Raw genomic sequence first — 17,584 nt, forward strand, 5'->3', positions numbered from 1 at the left:
TAGATCTCTTAATGTTGTAGGGACTGGAACTGTTCATCTAGACAATGGTCAGTTCAATGATGTATTATGTGTTCCAAACTTATCCTGCAACCTTCTATCTGTCTATCAGATAACTCATTCAGGTGAAGGTAAAATTGTTGAATTTTCACCTCATGATGTTGTAATCAAGGATCTAAAAGATCCTAAACAGATTCTAGCTACTGGTCTTGCTGATGATTCCAAAAGGTTGTATAAGTTTCACAACTTTGGGTCATCCCATCTTCCCTCAGTATTTGTTGCTCATAATGATGAAGTGAGCAAACTTTGGCATGAGCGGTTGGTCACTTAAACTATCGCTCCCTTCAGCATCTATGTAAAGAAAACATGGTGACAGGTCTTCCTATGGTATCTTGCAAAGATGGTGTTTGTTCCGGATGTGTACTCGGAAAACATCATCGGGACAGTTTTGACAAACGTGCCTCTTGGCACGCCTCAGCCCCTTTACAGCTTGTGCACAGTGATTTATGTGGTCCTCTTCCTGTTGCTTCATTCTCTGGCTGCAAGTACTTCTTAACTTTCATTGATGATTTCTCCAGACGCACTTGGGTATACTTCTTAAAACTCAAGAGCGAAGTATTTACCACCTTTTTGGCCTTCAAAGCATTCGTTGAAAAACAATCTGGACATCAAATTCTTAAGCTAAGAACTGATAATGGTGGAGAATATGTTAAAAATGCATTCATCAACTTTTGCACCGAAAATGGAATTCAAATGCAACATACTGTTCCATACACTCCACAACAAAATGGTGTAGCTGAAAGGAAAAATCGCACCTTAAAGGAAATGGCTAATTGTATGCTGCAATCTAAAGGACTCAGTCTTAGTTTTTGGGCCGAAGCAATTAATTGTGCAAATTATATAATCAATCGCACTCCTACTAAGGTTCTAGAGAATATCACTCCAGAAGAAGCTTGGAGTTCCATTAAACCAGATGTAAGTCACTTTCGTGTGTTTGGAAGTGAAGCATGGGCCCATATTCCAGATGAAAAGCATAAAGCCTTAGAACCTAAGAGTGAGAAATGTACTTTTGTTGGATATTCTGAAGATGTAAAAGGCTATAGACTTATTCCATTTAAGTCCAAAAATGTTATCATTAGAAGAGATGTAAAATTTGATGAAAATAAATCGGCCTGCGAGCCTAGTCCGGCGGATGTGCCACCTCTTCCTATCTCTTCTATCTTTGAAAACATTTCTTCTTCAGATGATGAAAGCGAGGATGATAATCCTTCCCCACCTTCTCAGGATCCTCAACTTCCAAGATGGGTCCGTGCTACTCGGGATGCAGCAGGTGATCTTGCCGGTGATCCTACAGATCAGCGACGTACACGTTCTCAGTTTGAAAGAGCCTCTTCTTTACTGGCTCAAGCTCCAGTAAATCATGATCCTGACACTTTTGCAGAAGCTTCAGGCCATCCACATTGGGAAACAGCTATGAATGAAGAATATCATTCATTGATGACAAATGATACATGGGATCTTGTTCCTCTACCAAAGGGACGCAAACTTGTTAGATGCAAATGGGTTTACAGAACCAAGTATGGACCAGATGGGAAAGTTGATAAACATAAAGCTCGTCTAGTTGCTAAGGGCTTTTCACAGGTTGAAGGCATTGACTACACTGAAACCTTCTCTCCAGTTGCCAAAATGAACTCTATCCGCCTTGTTCTTTCCCTTGCTGCCTCTTTAAAATGGGAAGTCCATCAAATGGATGTTAAATCTGCCTTCTTGCATGGGGACTTGCAGGAAGAAATCTATATGGAACAACCCATTGGCTTCATACAAACAGACTCCAGCCTCGTTTGTCGACTTAAGAAATCCCTTTATGGCCTCAAGCAAGCTCCTCGAGCTTGGTATGCCAAAATGGATAGCTTTCTTTTAGAATCTGGCTTTTCTAGGTGTCATTCTGACAATACTGTCTACACCAAGAAAGTGGGCAACTCTCTCATCATCCTTGTTCTTTATGTTGATGATCTTATTCTTACTGGTAGTGATCCCAACCTTATAAACCATGTGAAGTCCAGCCTTAAAAAGAAATTTGAAATGACAGACTTAGGACACTTACACTATTTTCTCGGTCTTCAAGTCTTGCAATCCCAAGAGGGTATTTTCCTTTCCCAGTCCAAGTATGCTTGTGATATTCTTCGTCATTTTCACATGGAAGACTGTAAGCCAGCCACTTCTCCCTTTCAGTCTGGAGTCAAACTTTCAGTCTCTTGTACTTCTCCTGAAGTTGATGCTACCTTATACCGTCAACTTGTCGGAAAACTCTTGTATTTAACCCATACTCGTCCTGATCTTTCCTTTGCTGTTGGCCTTGTTGCTCGTTTTATGCAAAACCCCCGTGAAAGTCATTGGAAAGCAGCTAAAAGAATACTTCGTTATGTTCGAGGTACAGTACAGTTTGGGATTCATTACAGTGCCAAAGCAGCTCCTCTGTTAGTTGGTTTCACTGATTCTGATTGGGCTGGTGACCTTGATGATCGGAAGTCTACTGCCGGTTATGTCTTCACTCTTGGTTCAGGACCTATTACATGGGCTTGTAAGAAACAGGCTGCCATTTCTCTTTCATCAGCAGAAGCAGAGTATCGTGGTGCTTTGGAAGCTAGTAAGGAAGCCTTGTGGCTTCGTCAGATCCTATCAGAGTTTGGCTTTGAGCAGCAGCATCCAACCACACTTTGGTGTGATAATCAAAGTGCCATTCAGCTATGCAAAGATCCAGTCCAGCATCAGCGCAGCAAACACATTGAACTACACATGCACTTCATCAGAAAGCTCATTCATGACCATGTTCTTGAAGTGCAATATTGTCCAACAGATGATCAGGTTGCAGACATCTTCACAAAGGCTCTCACAGAGGCGAAGTTCACTAAACTTCGATATATGCTTGGAGTTCAGGAAGTTGTCACTAAGGGGGGATAGGCTCTAGTGCCTCCTTCCTTCTCCTATTGTGTCATATTTGTAAATCCTTCAATCCTATCCCAAGTTGTTCTTAAGGGGGGATGTTAGGATATTCCGACACATAGGATATAGTTAAGTTCAACTTGGTCTAGTATAGAGTTAGGTTAGAGTTAGGTAAAGTGTGTTTCTTTACCGTTGTACATTTTGTAACTTACAATCCGACGGTCACGATATGTAGTGATCCGACGGTTCACTCTCACCTCGGTATTACCGACACTTGATCCGTGGCTTGACACCCGATTGGTCCATGAGTTCTATTTAAAGCGCATGGAGGGTCATTGTTCGGGTAATCCGTGCATGAGAGAAGCTTATGTAAATTTTCATTCTTTGATTAATAAATTGTCTGTACCCACGTTGGGACAGGCCGTGGACTGTTTCCCTCCTTGCACTCTGAGGGTTTTAACCACGTCAAAAATACTGGTGTATTGATTTGAGATCTGGTTGTGAGCGGTGTCCTCTTGGTATTCTTTCTGAGGAACTTACCCTGTAAATTCCTACATTCATCTCATCCTATTTCCCGTAGAGTTCTTCAACCTTTTTCCAAATCTCATTGGGAGTATTGCAGGCAGATAGATGAAACTACAACTTTGGGGAGATGCACATGCATGTGGATCCGTGGGCCTCATCCATGCAGTTGAGGTACTTGGATTTCTCTATGGCTGAAGTGGGCTCCACTTCTGCAGCCATGGTAATCCTGTACAACCCTTTTTGACAAAGGTATCGAGCCATTTGGTCCTTCCATTCGTGATAGTTGTACGGTGTTAGGATCGATGCTTTGGGAAACTCCATTTTTCTGTTGATCTTCTATATTCAAGCTGTAATACCTACAAAATAAAATACTAGTGCGCCTTTTACCTAGCAACCTGTGGGCTCTGATACCATGTAAATGTGTTAGAAAACCTGCACAGATGAATCTAGCTAGTAAAGGTTGAACACACAACTTTGTAGAGCAAAAACACTAAAAGAAAATCAAAAGAACAAAAGAATGATTCATTAGAAAATAGGTTACAATGCTCATGATATAGCATTACTGGGTGAAGATCCCAAGGTAATGCACCATAGTGGTGATCAATGAGAGGACTCAACACCTACAACAAGTTCCGGAGAGAACTAGCCAGTTGCGGAGCAAATCAGGGAGTAAATCATGTAGAAGAACTAGCCAGTTGCGGAGTTAAAGAAGGAGCAAATCAGGGAGTAAATCATGCAGAAGAACTAGCTAGTTGCGGAGTTAAAGAAGGAGCAAATCAGGGAGTAAATCATGCAGAAGAACTAGCCAGTTACGGAGTTAAAGAAGGAGCAAATCAAGAAGTAAACCATTGAGAAGGAATCTTGCATGTAGTCCCATGCTCTAACTAAGTGTCTGCATGTAGGCGTGTAGTACCTCCAACAATTGGCTCGGGTTCCATTCTCATCGCGTTCTACTCGAGAATCTGCAATTATGCTTCCTGCTAAATCTATATTAAGAAAGAAAAAATAAATTTGTTTTCAAATTGAAGTTGAATGCTCTGAATAACTTGAAACATTTAAACAAAAAATTATTTCTCTTTGAATTTTTTAAGGCACCTACCATATGTGTCAGAAATCAGGCGTCGACGAACTTTTGGTGCCGTCGAAGATGGCTCGCCAGATCACTATAAAGGCCTCGACGATTACCCGAGGATGACGGCAAGAATTTAATGAGAGAAAACACTACAAAAGCTTCTCTAGATCATTGGCTTCCAAAATCTATTTCTCTAGAATCATTTCAAGCATTGAATCCCTAAAATCATGGGAGTGATCTTCTGAGCTTTTCATCATGGCAATTATTTCTCCGAACTTACCATCGATATTGGCCAAGACGAGGCTCTCCCTTTTCTCGGATTTCCTCCTACATGAGCGCTTTTTGTGGGAAGAATTTGGCAGTGATTTTCTAGGTTTTCTTGGAGTTCTTACTTTAATCTTTTCAACATAGCCATCTCTGGTGCAGACAACCATAGAAAATGGTAGACAATGTTGATTATGATGAAAATATGATGTTTTGTAAATGATGGTCCTTATATCATCCCGCCGATAGCCACACCCTCCTTCTTTCCATGTCTTTGCATTCACCTCAAAATTATCTTCTACCACGCTGTTTAGAAAAAAGCTTAACATGTTTTGCTCCACATTTGTATCATTTAGCAGAGAGCTTAACATGCTTTGCTCCGCATTTGCATCATAATCCATCCACTCAAACATATCAAGAGGTTGGGAAGGATTACAAATTATGTTGGGAAGGATTATGACATGGAAGTACGTGTTGTATTCAAGTGTTGGCGAGGGAGGGATTGAGTTGCAGGTGGCGAGGTGGCATGAAAAAAAAACTAACACTCATGCATCATGCAGTAGAACACGATCACCCCAAAAGAGAGATTAAGGTGTACGTGTTACGTAGCCACATATTTATGCTAAAGTTCAAATCTTTCACCATGGCCAGATGAGTCTTAGAGGACTGTTTGTGGGGCTACTTTTGAAGCATTCCATTTCCATCGCACCAGGTAAATCAATAATACTATCACTGTAACTAATCTTGATACGACAAAAAGACCCCACAAATTGTCAATTTGAATTTGGCCAGATTCGGGTTGAGTATATCCACTACAATCCTCATGGTAATATGGCAACAACTTTTTTCGTAAGACTTGGAGTGTGTCATTGTCTGCTAATTCGAGCATTATATTAGAAATATTCTTTTCCAATTTCTCATGTGTGCGACTAAACGCCTGCACAGAAGTCATCAATCTATCTAAATGAGATTATATACAAACCAAAAAAAATGGACTAAAGATCATGAATAGTAAGTTTGGTGGATGTTTGAGTGCTTTTAACTGAAATCAAATGACAGTGGTAAATATGAATCACTTACAAATCCCCAGCTTTGTGTGGTGAATGTTTTTCCAGCAAAGGTGAGGATACCACCATTTTTTTTTACTAGGGATTCCATGTATGGACTCTACGATGGCACGTACTTTACCACTAAACAAAGCTTGAAAATAGTCATCTTCATTGTTTAAAAGTTTTGTGCTTCAATAATTGGTGTCTTAACTAAAGTCGACATAATTTAATGATAGGTGCGTGCCCTCCACTTCCAACTTTATTCATGAATGACTTTCATTTCAATCAATCTATAGCCACTTGCATGCAGATTAAAATTCTTTAAGTTAAACAATATTTAATAAATCATTCCAACAACTGTATAAAATAACAATTATAGAAATAGAGTTCAATTTAACCTCGCATAGCTCATCCATGTCTAAAAAAAAGAAAATTTAATAAGCAATGTTGCTTAGAACATCATCTTGAAGAATTAACATCTAAATATCAGCTGGTTTAAAAGTCAATTCAAGACTTCATGACCAAAGATAAGTAGATTATTTCACTTGTGGATTGATAATATAAACTTGTAAAATAGCATCCGGCAATCCACCTCATTCCTTATACACCTAATTAAAAATAATTAAAATTTTGCTTAATACACCTAATTAAAAATAATATAATTAAAATTTAGGTTTAATGACCCGATAAACTTTCCAATTATTGTATTCCTTAGGCGTACTTTATGCGTGCTTTGCACCTTTGGCGGAAATTGGTAGTTATATGTTTCTACCCGCTCTGTTTGCATCGGAGTCTACATTAGTGTAGGCAGTCAGCAATACAGATTACAGTACAACCGTAACGCCAGGGGTCCCAACAGCAGAGAGATCATGTGCTCTGCGCACTGTGAGTCCAAACCTTTCAGACATATCCAGTTCCTGCCCATTCATCTTGTCGGGCAGTGTCCAGTCAAAACAGTGTAATAGTTGTGCCAATGAAAATTCAACAAGAAGCATTCCCAGCTGCTCTCCCGGACACCCTCTCCCCCCTGCTCCGAACGGAATCCACTCACAGTTGAGAATTTTTTCATCTAGCGAGCAGCCATTCATGAGTCTCTTAGTCATGAGCCTTTCTGCTTCCTCCCATGACGTTGGGTTCCTTCCGATTGCCCAGAGATTCACCAAAATGCGATTGTTTTTGGGAATTTCATAGCCCAACACATTGCAAGCTTCCACAGATAAGTGGGCAAGGGCAAGGGGTGATGCCGCGTGGAGTCTAAGCGTTTCTTTCACCACAGCTTGTAAGTAGGGGAGAGAAGGAAGATCAGATTGACGCACCATCCGGCCCTTTCCAACTACACGTTCCAGCTCGTCCTGAACCTTCTTCAACACTGGCGGGTTCCTCAATAATTCGGACATTGCCCACTCCGTGGTTGTGGATGACGTGTCCGTGCCAGCGGCCAACATCATCCTTCCATAAAGACATCAATACAATATCAAGAGTTTCTCAAGACATATGATCTGCTTTTTGCTAGCAGACCTCCATCTGCGGCCGCTAATTATTGTTGCTCCGTATGGCGTATGGCGCTTAGTGGAGGCAAGTGAGTAAGGTGTGCGTTTTACAGTTGCTGAGCGCAAGACGCTTGGATTACTTCTGATTCATAAGAGAAGAGGAGGTCTCTACTATGATTCTTTCTATTGCTAATTCAGATCATCCGCTAAACATTAGGAAAACAGTCTCAACCCTTGTGAGCGACATTTTGTGCAGGACGACCTTCGTTAGAAAGTACTCTGACAAAGACTCCATTGGCAGTAAAGGAATCACTTCGATGATGAAGGAAATTTTTGTTGGAGATTATAAAAGATACGTCGCCTGGATGGATCTACAAGGTCTCAACTGGCGCTTCAAGGAAATACATGGCATACAAGACGAGTTGCTAGAGAAAGTGATAGAGCAACACGTTGCCGAGAATGACCCCTGTTGAAATTGTAATTTCAACTGCAGGTTTATTTTATTTGCGATGCGATCTATCGCAAATCACAAACACACTCTGACACACTCCCTTATGTGCTGTGATTTCTGCGATTGCGATGGTGCGATGCGATCCGATCGCATATCGCAGATCGCACCATATGTGTGTGCTCCAATTTTGTGTTCCGACCAAATGGGATTCTGCGATGCGATTTAAATGAAGTCAATGGTTGAAGTACAGGCCAGCATTAAATGAAATTTTACGTGAAGTAAAAGTTTTACTTACCATCAGTAAAATGTCAGTAAAACAGTAAATGCAATTTACTGTGGGTTGGTAAGTTTTGATGAAATTTTTAATTGTGTTTCAGCGGGAGTATGGACACAAGTAAAGGCTGGTAAAAACATTTAATTATTTTATGGAAGCATGGCATGTGAAAACGTGAAGTAATTTCTTTTGGTTGTTATATATATGTAATGTTCCTGTATTCGATGTCGTATGTATTGTAACCCACGCAACAATGTGAAAAAAAAAGTTTTTTTTGCAAAGAAGGCACAGAACTGCAGAGGTGAAGTAAATTTTAATTGAAAGGGATGCATAGCAGTGTAATGAAAAGAAGGAGCACGCAGCAGCAATGAATGAAACAAGTAGTAAATGTAAATGTAAAGTTTTCTTTAAACAGTTAATGTAAAAGAGATCTTTACACACAACAGTGTAAAATCTCAGGAGGAGACAGAGTAGTTTTTGTGTGGAACTCAAATGTTCCTAGTGAATCCCTCTGAGAGAGAGGAAGAAATTTGTAACAGCAGTTGCTTTTATTAATGAATAGAAATGTGTGGTGTGTGAAAACTCTGTCTGCTGCAAATAATTTTTTAAGTTTCCGTCATGTTAAAGATCCTGTGTTTGAAACAGATCATTGTCTCTGTGTTCTGTGATTTTGTTTTTGGGATTTTGACAGAAAAATCCCCAACAGTGGTATCAGAGCTGGTCCAGGCTCTTTGAAGGTGACAAAGAAGCTGAAGGAAGGAGTTTATTTGCTGCAGCATCTTCTCCAGCAGAGTGAAGTCTCAGGCAAAAGGATTAAGGTATTTCTCAAGTTTTCTGTGTTACTTTTGAAGACAGTGAGTTATTTTAATACACAGTCAAGCATTTTAAAGCATAGTTAAGAAGTGCAAGGAATGGCCAGCACCAGCACTAGCATGGGTATGTTTAACACCCAGCTCCCACAGCTTAATGAAAAAAACTATGACTATTGGGCAATAGTTATGCGATCTTTGCTTTTCTTAGAAGATTTATGGGAATTTGTTGAAGATGGTTTTGAAAAACCAGCAAATGATGATGAGTTTAATAGCTTAACTCAGGGAGAGAAAGAGCTATTGAAGAACTATAAGAAGGAGGATGCTAAAGCCCTCTTCTTCTTGTATCAGGCAGTGCATGGAAGCGTGTTTCCAAGGTTAGCAGCAGCTAAGACATCCAAAGAAGCATGGCAAACTCTTAAAACAACCTATCAAGGAATGGAGAGAGTGAAGACAACAAAACTACAGTTGCTGAGGAAAGATTTTGAGAACCTGTGCATGAAGGAGTCAGACAATATTGACTCATTCTTCACTCAAGTAATTGGCCTGGTCACACAAATAAGATCTCATGGAGAGATACTTGAAGAAAGGAGGATTGTGGAGAAACTATTGAGGTGCCTACCCTCAAGGTTCCATGTGATTGTCACCACCATAGAAGAGACAAAGGATCTCTCAAACTTTTCAGTTGATGAGCTTCATGCATCATTGATCACACATGAGCAGAGGTTGAGTAGAAATGAAAACTCATCTCTAGAGAAAGCCTTCAAGACCCAGATGTCCTTTGGAAGAGGAAGAGGTCAAGGCAGAGGAAACAAGAGAGGAAGAGGAAGAAGCCAAAACAGAGGTGGAAGGAACAGTCCAGCAAATGCTCAAGGAAGAGGCAGCAATCCAAATCAAAACCAAGGTCAAGGCAGCAGCCAAAAAGGAGGACAACATCATGCTCAAGGAAAAAGGTATGAAAAATCCAATGTCCAATGTTATTATTGTAAAAAATATCGGCATTATGCCAGTGAATGTAGAAAGAAGCAGCATGATGTGAGTAATAGCTCTAGTGCAAATATTACTAGAGAAAATGTTAGCCAAGATAATGTATTGTTAGCTTGTAACATGGCTGAAACAAATAGTGAAGATATATGGTTTCTAGACTTCGGTTGCAGTAACCATATGACAGGAAACATAGCTTTGTATTCTGCTCTAGATCAAAGTGTGAAGTCACAAGTCACACTTGGGACTGATAGCAAAATTTCTGTTATGAGTAAAGGAGAAGTTAAAATATTTACAAAGCAAGGAGAAAGGAAAACCATAACAGATGTCTATTATGTTCCTGGAATGAGATGTAACCTCTTGAGTATTGGACAGCTTGTTCAAAAGGGTTACAATGTTTTCTTTGTAAATGATGTATGCACCATCATGGATATTGCACCCAGCAAACGATGCATTGCTGAAGTGAAAATGACAAGGAACAGGATGTTCCCTCTTAGAATAAGAGCAGATCTGAAAAACAAAGGAGAAATTGCAGCAGTTACCCAAGAGGCTTTCCAAAGCCAACCAAAGGATGAAAATTGGTTGTGGCACTTGAGATTTGGACATCTCAACTTTGGAGGTCTTAACCTGTTGAGCAGGAAAGGAATGGTAAGAGGATTACCATTGATAGAGAAACCGGACAGCCTTTGTGAAGGTTGCATTTTGGGGAAACAACACAAAGAAAGTTTTCCAAGCGGGAAAAGCATAAGGGCAAGAGCACCCTTAGAGATTGTCCACTCAGATTTATGTGGACCAATGCAAACCCCATCTTTAGTAGGCAGCCAATATTTTCTAACATTTATTGATGATTTTACAAGAAAAACTTGGGTTTATTTCTTGAAGAATAAAAGTGAAGTGTTTGAAAAATTCCGAAATTTCAAAGCACTCGTGGAAAATCAAAGCGAGCTGCGCATCAAAGTTTTGAGAACAGACAGAGGAGGTGAGTATATCTCCAAAGAATTCCTACGGTTTTGCAGAGAAAATGGAATTCACAAGCAATTTACAGCAAGGTACACCCCGCAGCAAAATGTTGTTGAAAGGAAGGACAAGACCATTATGGATATGGCGAGGAGCATGTTGAAGGGAAAGCATTTGCCAAATGATTATTGGGCTGAAGCCGTAAACTGTGCAGTATATATCTTGAATAGATGTCCTAGAAAAGCTGTAATGAACAAAGTGCCTGAAGAGGCATGGAGTGGGAGAAAGCAAGGAGTCACCCACATGAAAATTTTTGGATGTGTGGCCTATGCACACATTCCAGATCAGCTAAGGAGGAAGTTGGACAACAAAGGGGAGAAATGTATCTTCATTGGATACAGTGAGGAATCCAACGCTTACAGGTTGTATATCCCATCTACCAAGAAGTTCTTTGTGAGCAGAGATGTTCAGTTCATTGAGGAGGAAGCTTGGGATGGAAGCATAGAGAAAACAGTTAATGTTAAAAACTGTTTGTCTCATGATGAAGATGATGAAGAGATGGCTGAAATACATCCCCAAACAGTAGCGCCAACACAAGGACAGCAAGGAACACCATTGAGGATAAATGAAAGTACTTCTCCAAGCACACCAGAAGGTGGAAATTCAAGTGCATCTTCAAGCACTTGCACACCAAGTGAAAGAGGTAAGAAATTTAGAAATCTAAGTGACATTTATGATGAAGGAATGAATTCCTTATTTGCCTTGTATTGTCATGTTGATGATCCTATTCATTTCGAAGATGCAATTAAAGATAAGAAATGGATAGAAGCTATGGATGAGGAGATGAATGCCATAGAGAGAAACAAAACATGGGATTTGGTAGAGCTACCAAAAGGTAAAGAGGTCATAGGAGTTAAATGGGTTTACAAGACCAAGAGCAATGTTGAAGGTAAAATAGAAAGACATAAGGCAAGGCTGGTTGTCAAAGGGTACAAGCAGCAATATGGGAGAGACAATGAGGAGACTTTCACACCGGTTGCAAGAATGGAAACCGTGAGAGCAGGGCTGTCCATGGCAGCACAAAACAAATGGAAAATCTACCAAATGGACGTGAAGTCAGCATTCCTAAATGGAGTGTTAAAGGAAGAGGTTTATGTTGAACAGCCTCTAGGCTATGAGAAGAAAGGTGAAGAGCACAAAGTGTGCAAATTGAAGAAAGCTCTTTATGGGCTGAAGCAAGCGCCAAGAGCATGGTACAACAGGATAGATTCCTATCTATTGGATAATGAATTTGACAAGTGTGAAGGAGAACCCACCATCTACATCAAAGGAAAAGATGGTAAAATTTTAATTGTTGTCTTATATGTTGATGATGTTATTTTCACAGGTAATGATGATCAGCTCATTGATAATTTTAAATCAGTCATGAAAGAGGAATTTGAAATGACTGACATGGGTTTCTTGAGATACTTCTTAGGCATAGAAGTAGATCAAAATGAAAAAGGAATTTTTATCTCACAAGCTAGATATGTAAATCAAGTGTTGGGCATATTTAACATGCAAGAATGCAAAGCAGCGATCACTCCCACAGTAATGGGATTAAAACTCAGCAGAGAGGACAGCAACAAGGATTTTGATCCTAGTTTGTACAAGAGTATTGTTGGCAGCCTTATGTATTTAACAACTACTAGGCCTGACATTATGTTTGCTATTAGTTTAATTTCCAGATTCATGGAGAGGCCAAAGGAGGCACATTGGCAGGCAGCAATAATAATTTTAAGGTATGTCAAAGGTACCAAAATGTTTGGCATATTATATAGTGTCTCAGAAAGCTCAGATTTAGTTGGCTACACCGACAGTGATTGGGCTGGAAGTGCAGATGACCGGAAAAGCACATCCGGTTACGTTTTTCACATGGGTTCAGGAGCAATTTCATGGGCTTCCAAGAAACAGCCCATTGTGGCGTTGTCTACAGCAGAAGCAGAGTACGTGGCAGCTACAACAGCAGCATGTCAAGCAGTTTGGATGAGGAGACTGCTAAAAGGTATATGCCAAGAGCAGGCAACAGCAACAGTGATTTTCTGCGATAATAGTTCAGAGATTGAATTGTCCAAGAATTCTGTGTTTCACAAACGGACGAAAGACATTGATACAAGGTTCCATTACATCAGAGAATTGGTGAACAATGGAGAAATTGTTTTACAACATTGCAGCACTCAGGAACAGGTTGTAGACATTCTGACCAAACCATTAGACCAGAAAAGTTTTGAGTATTTGAGGAAATGTTTGGGTATGATTGAATACCCAGCAGTTGAAATTAAAGGGGGGTGTTGAAATTGTAATTTCAACTGCAGGTTTATTTTATTTGCGATGCAATCTATCGCAAATCGCAAATCGCAAACACACTCTGACACACTCCCTTATGTGCTGTGATTTCTGCGATTGCGATGGTGCGATGCGATGCGATCGCATATCGCAGATCGCACCATATGTGTGTGCTCCAATTTTGTGTTCCGACCAAATGGGATTCTGCGATGCGATTTAAATGAAGTCAATGGTTGAAGTACAGGCCAGCATTAAATGAAATTTTACGTGAAGTAAAAGTTTTACTTACCATCAGTAAAATGTCAGTAAAACAGTAAATGCAATTTACTGTGGGTTGGTAAGTTTTGATGAAATTTTTAATTTTGTTTCAGCGGGAGAATGGGCACAAGTAAAGGTTGGTAAAAACATTTAATTCTTTTATGGAAGCATGGCATGTGAAAACGTGAAGTAATTTCTTTTGGTTGTTATATATATGTAATGTTCCTGTATTCGATGTCGTATGTATTGTAACCCACGCAGCAGCGTGAAAAAAAAAAAAAAAAATTTGCAAAGAAGGCACAGAAGTGCAGAGGTGAAGTAAATTGAATTGAAAGGGATGCACAACAGTGTAATGAAAAGAAGGAGCACGCAGCAACAGTGAATGAAACAAGTAGTAAATGTAAATGTAAAGTTTTCTTTAAACAGTGAATGTAAAAGAGATATTTACACACAGCAGTGTAAAATCTCAGGAGGAGACAGAGTAGTTTTTGTGTGGAACTCAAATGTTCCTGGTGAATCCCTCTGAGAGAGAGGAAGAAATTTGTAACAGCAGTTGCTTTTATTAATGAATAGAAATGTGTGGTGTGTGAAAACTCTGTCTGCTGCAAATAATTTTTTAAGTTTCCGCCGTGTTAAAGATCCTGTGTTTGAAACAGATCATTGTCTCTGTGTTCTGTGATTTTTTTTTTGGGATTTTGACAGAAAAATCCCCAACAACCCCAACATCACGCGAGATCTGGTAGATGTTTTTCTTGCAGCTTCTACAGATAACGATATCGAGCCACAGATTACACGAGATAATATAAAGGCCATCCTATATGTATGTAAAATTTGCATGTATTGTATCTGAATGGCGGTTTTTAAATAAGTAAATATGATTATGATCCCGTAAATAGTGCAGTGATTGTGATCCTTTGATATTTTATTGATGTCTTTATTGTAACGATAATGGCAGGATATGTTGGCCACTGGCACAGACACGTCATCCACAACCATGGAGTGGGCAATGTCCGAATTATTGAGGAACCCGCCAGTGTTGAAGAAGGTTCAGGACGAGCTGGAACTTGTAGTTGGAAAGGGCCGGATGGTGCGTGAATCTGATCTTCCTTCTCTCCCTTCCAAGCTGTGGTGAAAGAAACGCTTAGACTCCACGCGGCGTCACCCCTTGACCTTCCCCCCTTCCCCACTTATCTGTGGAAGCCTGCAATGTGTTGGGCTATGAAATTCCCAAAAACACTCGCGTTTTGGTGAATCTTTGGGCAATCGGAAGGAACCGAAAGGATGCGGAAAGGTTCGTGACTGAGAGACTCATGAATGGCTGCTCGCTAGATGAAAAAATTCGTAACTGTGAGTGGATTCCGTTCGGAGCAGGCCGGAGAGGATGCCCGGGAGAGCAGCTGGGAATGCTTCTTGTTGAGTTTCCGTTGGCACAGCTATTGCAGTGTTTTGACTGGACACTGCCTGATAAGATGAATGGACAGGAACTGGATATGTCTGAAAGGTTTGGGATCACAGTGCGCAGAGCAGATGATCTCATTGCTGTTGGGACCCCTCGCGTTATAATATCAGTATTGGTAGAAACAGTATGATTAAAAGTTATAATATCAGTATTGGCAGAAACATTATAATTAGAAGTTATAATATCAGTATGAGTCTGGACTGGTATTGCATTGAAAGAAGAGACATCAATGACATAGAAGAATTCCTGATAGATAGTGTATTTTTTTTTAAGTAATAATAAAAGAGCATGTGCACCTTCATGATAAGGTGTACTTAGCAATAGGAATTCCATTAATTGAGCTATCTGTAGGAGTTTATTTAGTTATTAATAATTATTATTATTATGTGTTAATACTATAAATTTTATTTTTTATTGCTTTTAGAATATTTTTAATAATGAAAATTATATGTTGAAATTTATCTCAAAAGTAATTATGTTTTTTTAGTTTAAATTAAATTGATTAATTAGATAAATGATTATTTTTCAAAAATAATTATGTTTTTTATATTTTTAATTAAATTGATTAATTAGATAAATGACTAATTTGTGGTATTAATTAGGTGCATTGTCACATCTTAGAATTTTGTGATCCTTTATGATAATGAGATTATTTTTCTGATTAATTACATTATTAAGATTTAGTCGATGTTTCAAACCATGAGGACAATCTCATTGTATTTTAACAAAGCATATTTATATTGTAAAGTCACTTTACACCATGATAATGTGTGGCAAATCTCCATAGTTAAAAATCTTATCACATGTTTTTTAAAATATATATGTTCAATTTATATATTAATTTTTTATAATTAATAATAATATTATTACCTTGCTAAAAAAAAATTATTTTTTAATTTTTATTTTTTATGTTAAAGTTTGTATTGCCTCAAAAAGTCAAAACATTGTCATACATATGTCTTTGATTAGCTATAGTCAAAGAAGACAACTTCAATTTGGCACAAGAGAAACCACATCTCTTGGCCACCTTCTCAATACTAGTCAGAACAATACAAAAATGCCTGAGAGTCAATCAGTTTGTAAAAAAATAACTAAAAACAAAAATCTCTTTGGAGATCATCAATTGAAGAATATTAAGAAGTCACTAGTGTTGTGTCTTTCTAGTGACTTCATTCACATTGGCGGTGACACTCTAATTGTACCAGCCAAGCATCCAAACTTCCCAAACATGGAAGCTAAAATATTTGTCCACATTTGATATCATCACTGTTGAGAAAATGTTGTATTATTTCTCTTGTTTTTCCTTCAAGCCTTTGCTGAGAAGAGTATTATGTTGCTAGTTGAGAGTAATTGAGTTCAAATATTTCTTCCTTCTTCCCATGGTATGCCCAAAGTAAAGAACCTGATTGGAATCCTATCTAATAATATAAAAATCTGAAAAGAAAGTCATTCATCCATAGGTTGGGTCTCAAGGTGACGGATTTCAACTCTAATTTCATGGGGGAAACAACATAGTAAAGTTTTATGACCTCACATGCCTGGGCTTGGGCTCTAGTTCTCGCATGGGCACTCTGACTACATTGTTCTCCATGGCCACGCTGCCCTCCTTGGTGGCTGAACATGCGCTATCGAGGATGAAAATTCATTTTGCGCACACCCCAAAGGAGAAAACTTGTATATTGAACAATATAGACACATTGATATAAACACAGGAAGAGAAAAACCCTGAGCCAACGTAGGAAATGAAACAGGGTACGAATAGATGACAAAAAACAACACAACATAGAAATATGTAGAAGATTATCCAAATGAGAATTAAAGATAAAGACCACAAGTTTGACTAATTGGCTACATAGAATACTAGCAATGTAGGCATTAGCCACAAACAGAATACCAAATGCCATGTCTAGAATTAAAAAAGATGAAATAAGAAGCATTGAGAAAGTAACCTAGAAAGATGCACTGCCTAGCCCAAAATTTTAATTTGGACAAGCAACAAAGAACACCACATTGAATGAAACCGAGAGCGAAGAAATCCTCCCTAGACCAACAACACACTAAAAATGTCCTACATTTCTCTGCCCTGAATGCCACTGCTTTGGAAAAAAATTGTCCCAAGGAGACCAATTTCATAGATGCTACTATGGTTTCTCATTAGGATTGAAATACTCACCCAAATATTATCCCTTAACAAAACCCAAAATGTAACAAGGAGTTGAACATAATTTACAAAGAAAAGAACTAAACTTGATAATCGTGGCAAGGAAACTCTTTAGTCACAGAATTTTTGGCATCGGAGAGGAAGAGCGCACCCTCACAATCTCCTTTAACCTTATCCCTCTAGTGACAATGGTCAAAACAAGAATAGTGATTACCATCTCCTCACTCATGAAAAGCATCACATGCAGACTGCATGTGGAGGGGCAAGCCAAGTCGCCCCACTCTTAATTGCCACTTGAGGTGATGGGATTGCCCCCAATATCATACCCCAATTAGAGGTACTTTGTTAGAATAAAGCTATAATTTACTCAATTTTGATTATGTTTTTAGTGTTGGTAATGTAAAATATATTATAAACTAAGTATTTTGATTCTTATTATAAATTGATGTTTATCAAAATTTACCAATTATTTAATTTATATAACTACATTAATTATTTAATTTATAACTATATTGTTCTAAAAATATAAATTTCAAAAATATTGAATTTATTGCTTTAAATTTATT

General features: G+C 38.8%; 1 protein-coding gene and 1 pseudogene across 1 annotated transcript; one reads left to right on the forward strand and one right to left on the reverse strand.

Annotated features, from left to right (window-relative positions):
- Positions 1 to 6,674: 6,674 nt before the first annotated feature.
- Positions 6,675 to 7,298, reverse strand: LOC149214551 (cytochrome P450 71AU50 pseudogene; annotated as a pseudogene).
- A 111-nt stretch (positions 7,299 to 7,409) lies between these two features.
- LOC149214552 (cytochrome P450 71AU50-like) lies at positions 7,410 to 14,987 on the forward strand. Its single transcript, XM_089389429.1, has 4 exons — positions 7,410 to 7,429; positions 14,101 to 14,218; positions 14,354 to 14,526; positions 14,669 to 14,987. Exons 1-4 carry the CDS (start codon positions 7,410 to 7,412, stop codon positions 14,985 to 14,987), a joined length of 630 nt encoding a protein of 209 aa, XP_089245555.1.
- The last annotated feature ends 2,597 nt before the right edge of the window (positions 14,988 to 17,584 follow it).

The sequence above is a fragment of the Pinus tabuliformis genome, chromosome 1_1, assembly GCF_031772625.1.
Source record: "Pinus tabuliformis cultivar Carrire ecotype Pingquan chromosome 1_1, CPIR1, whole genome shotgun sequence".
NCBI lineage: Eukaryota > Viridiplantae > Streptophyta > Pinopsida > Pinales > Pinaceae > Pinus > Pinus tabuliformis.

Excerpts from the sequence above, each read along its gene's own strand:
- LOC149214552 (XM_089389429.1), top strand. The coding sequence starts at position 7,410 with ATGGCGCTTAGTGGAGGCAA. Across the intron at positions 14,219-14,353 it reads ATATAAAGGCCATCCTATAT|GATATGTTGGCCACTGGCAC; the intron begins GTATGTAAAATT and ends CGATAATGGCAG. Across the intron at positions 14,527-14,668 it reads TCTCTCCCTTCCAAGCTGTG|GAACCGAAAGGATGCGGAAA; the intron begins GTGAAAGAAACG and ends GGCAATCGGAAG.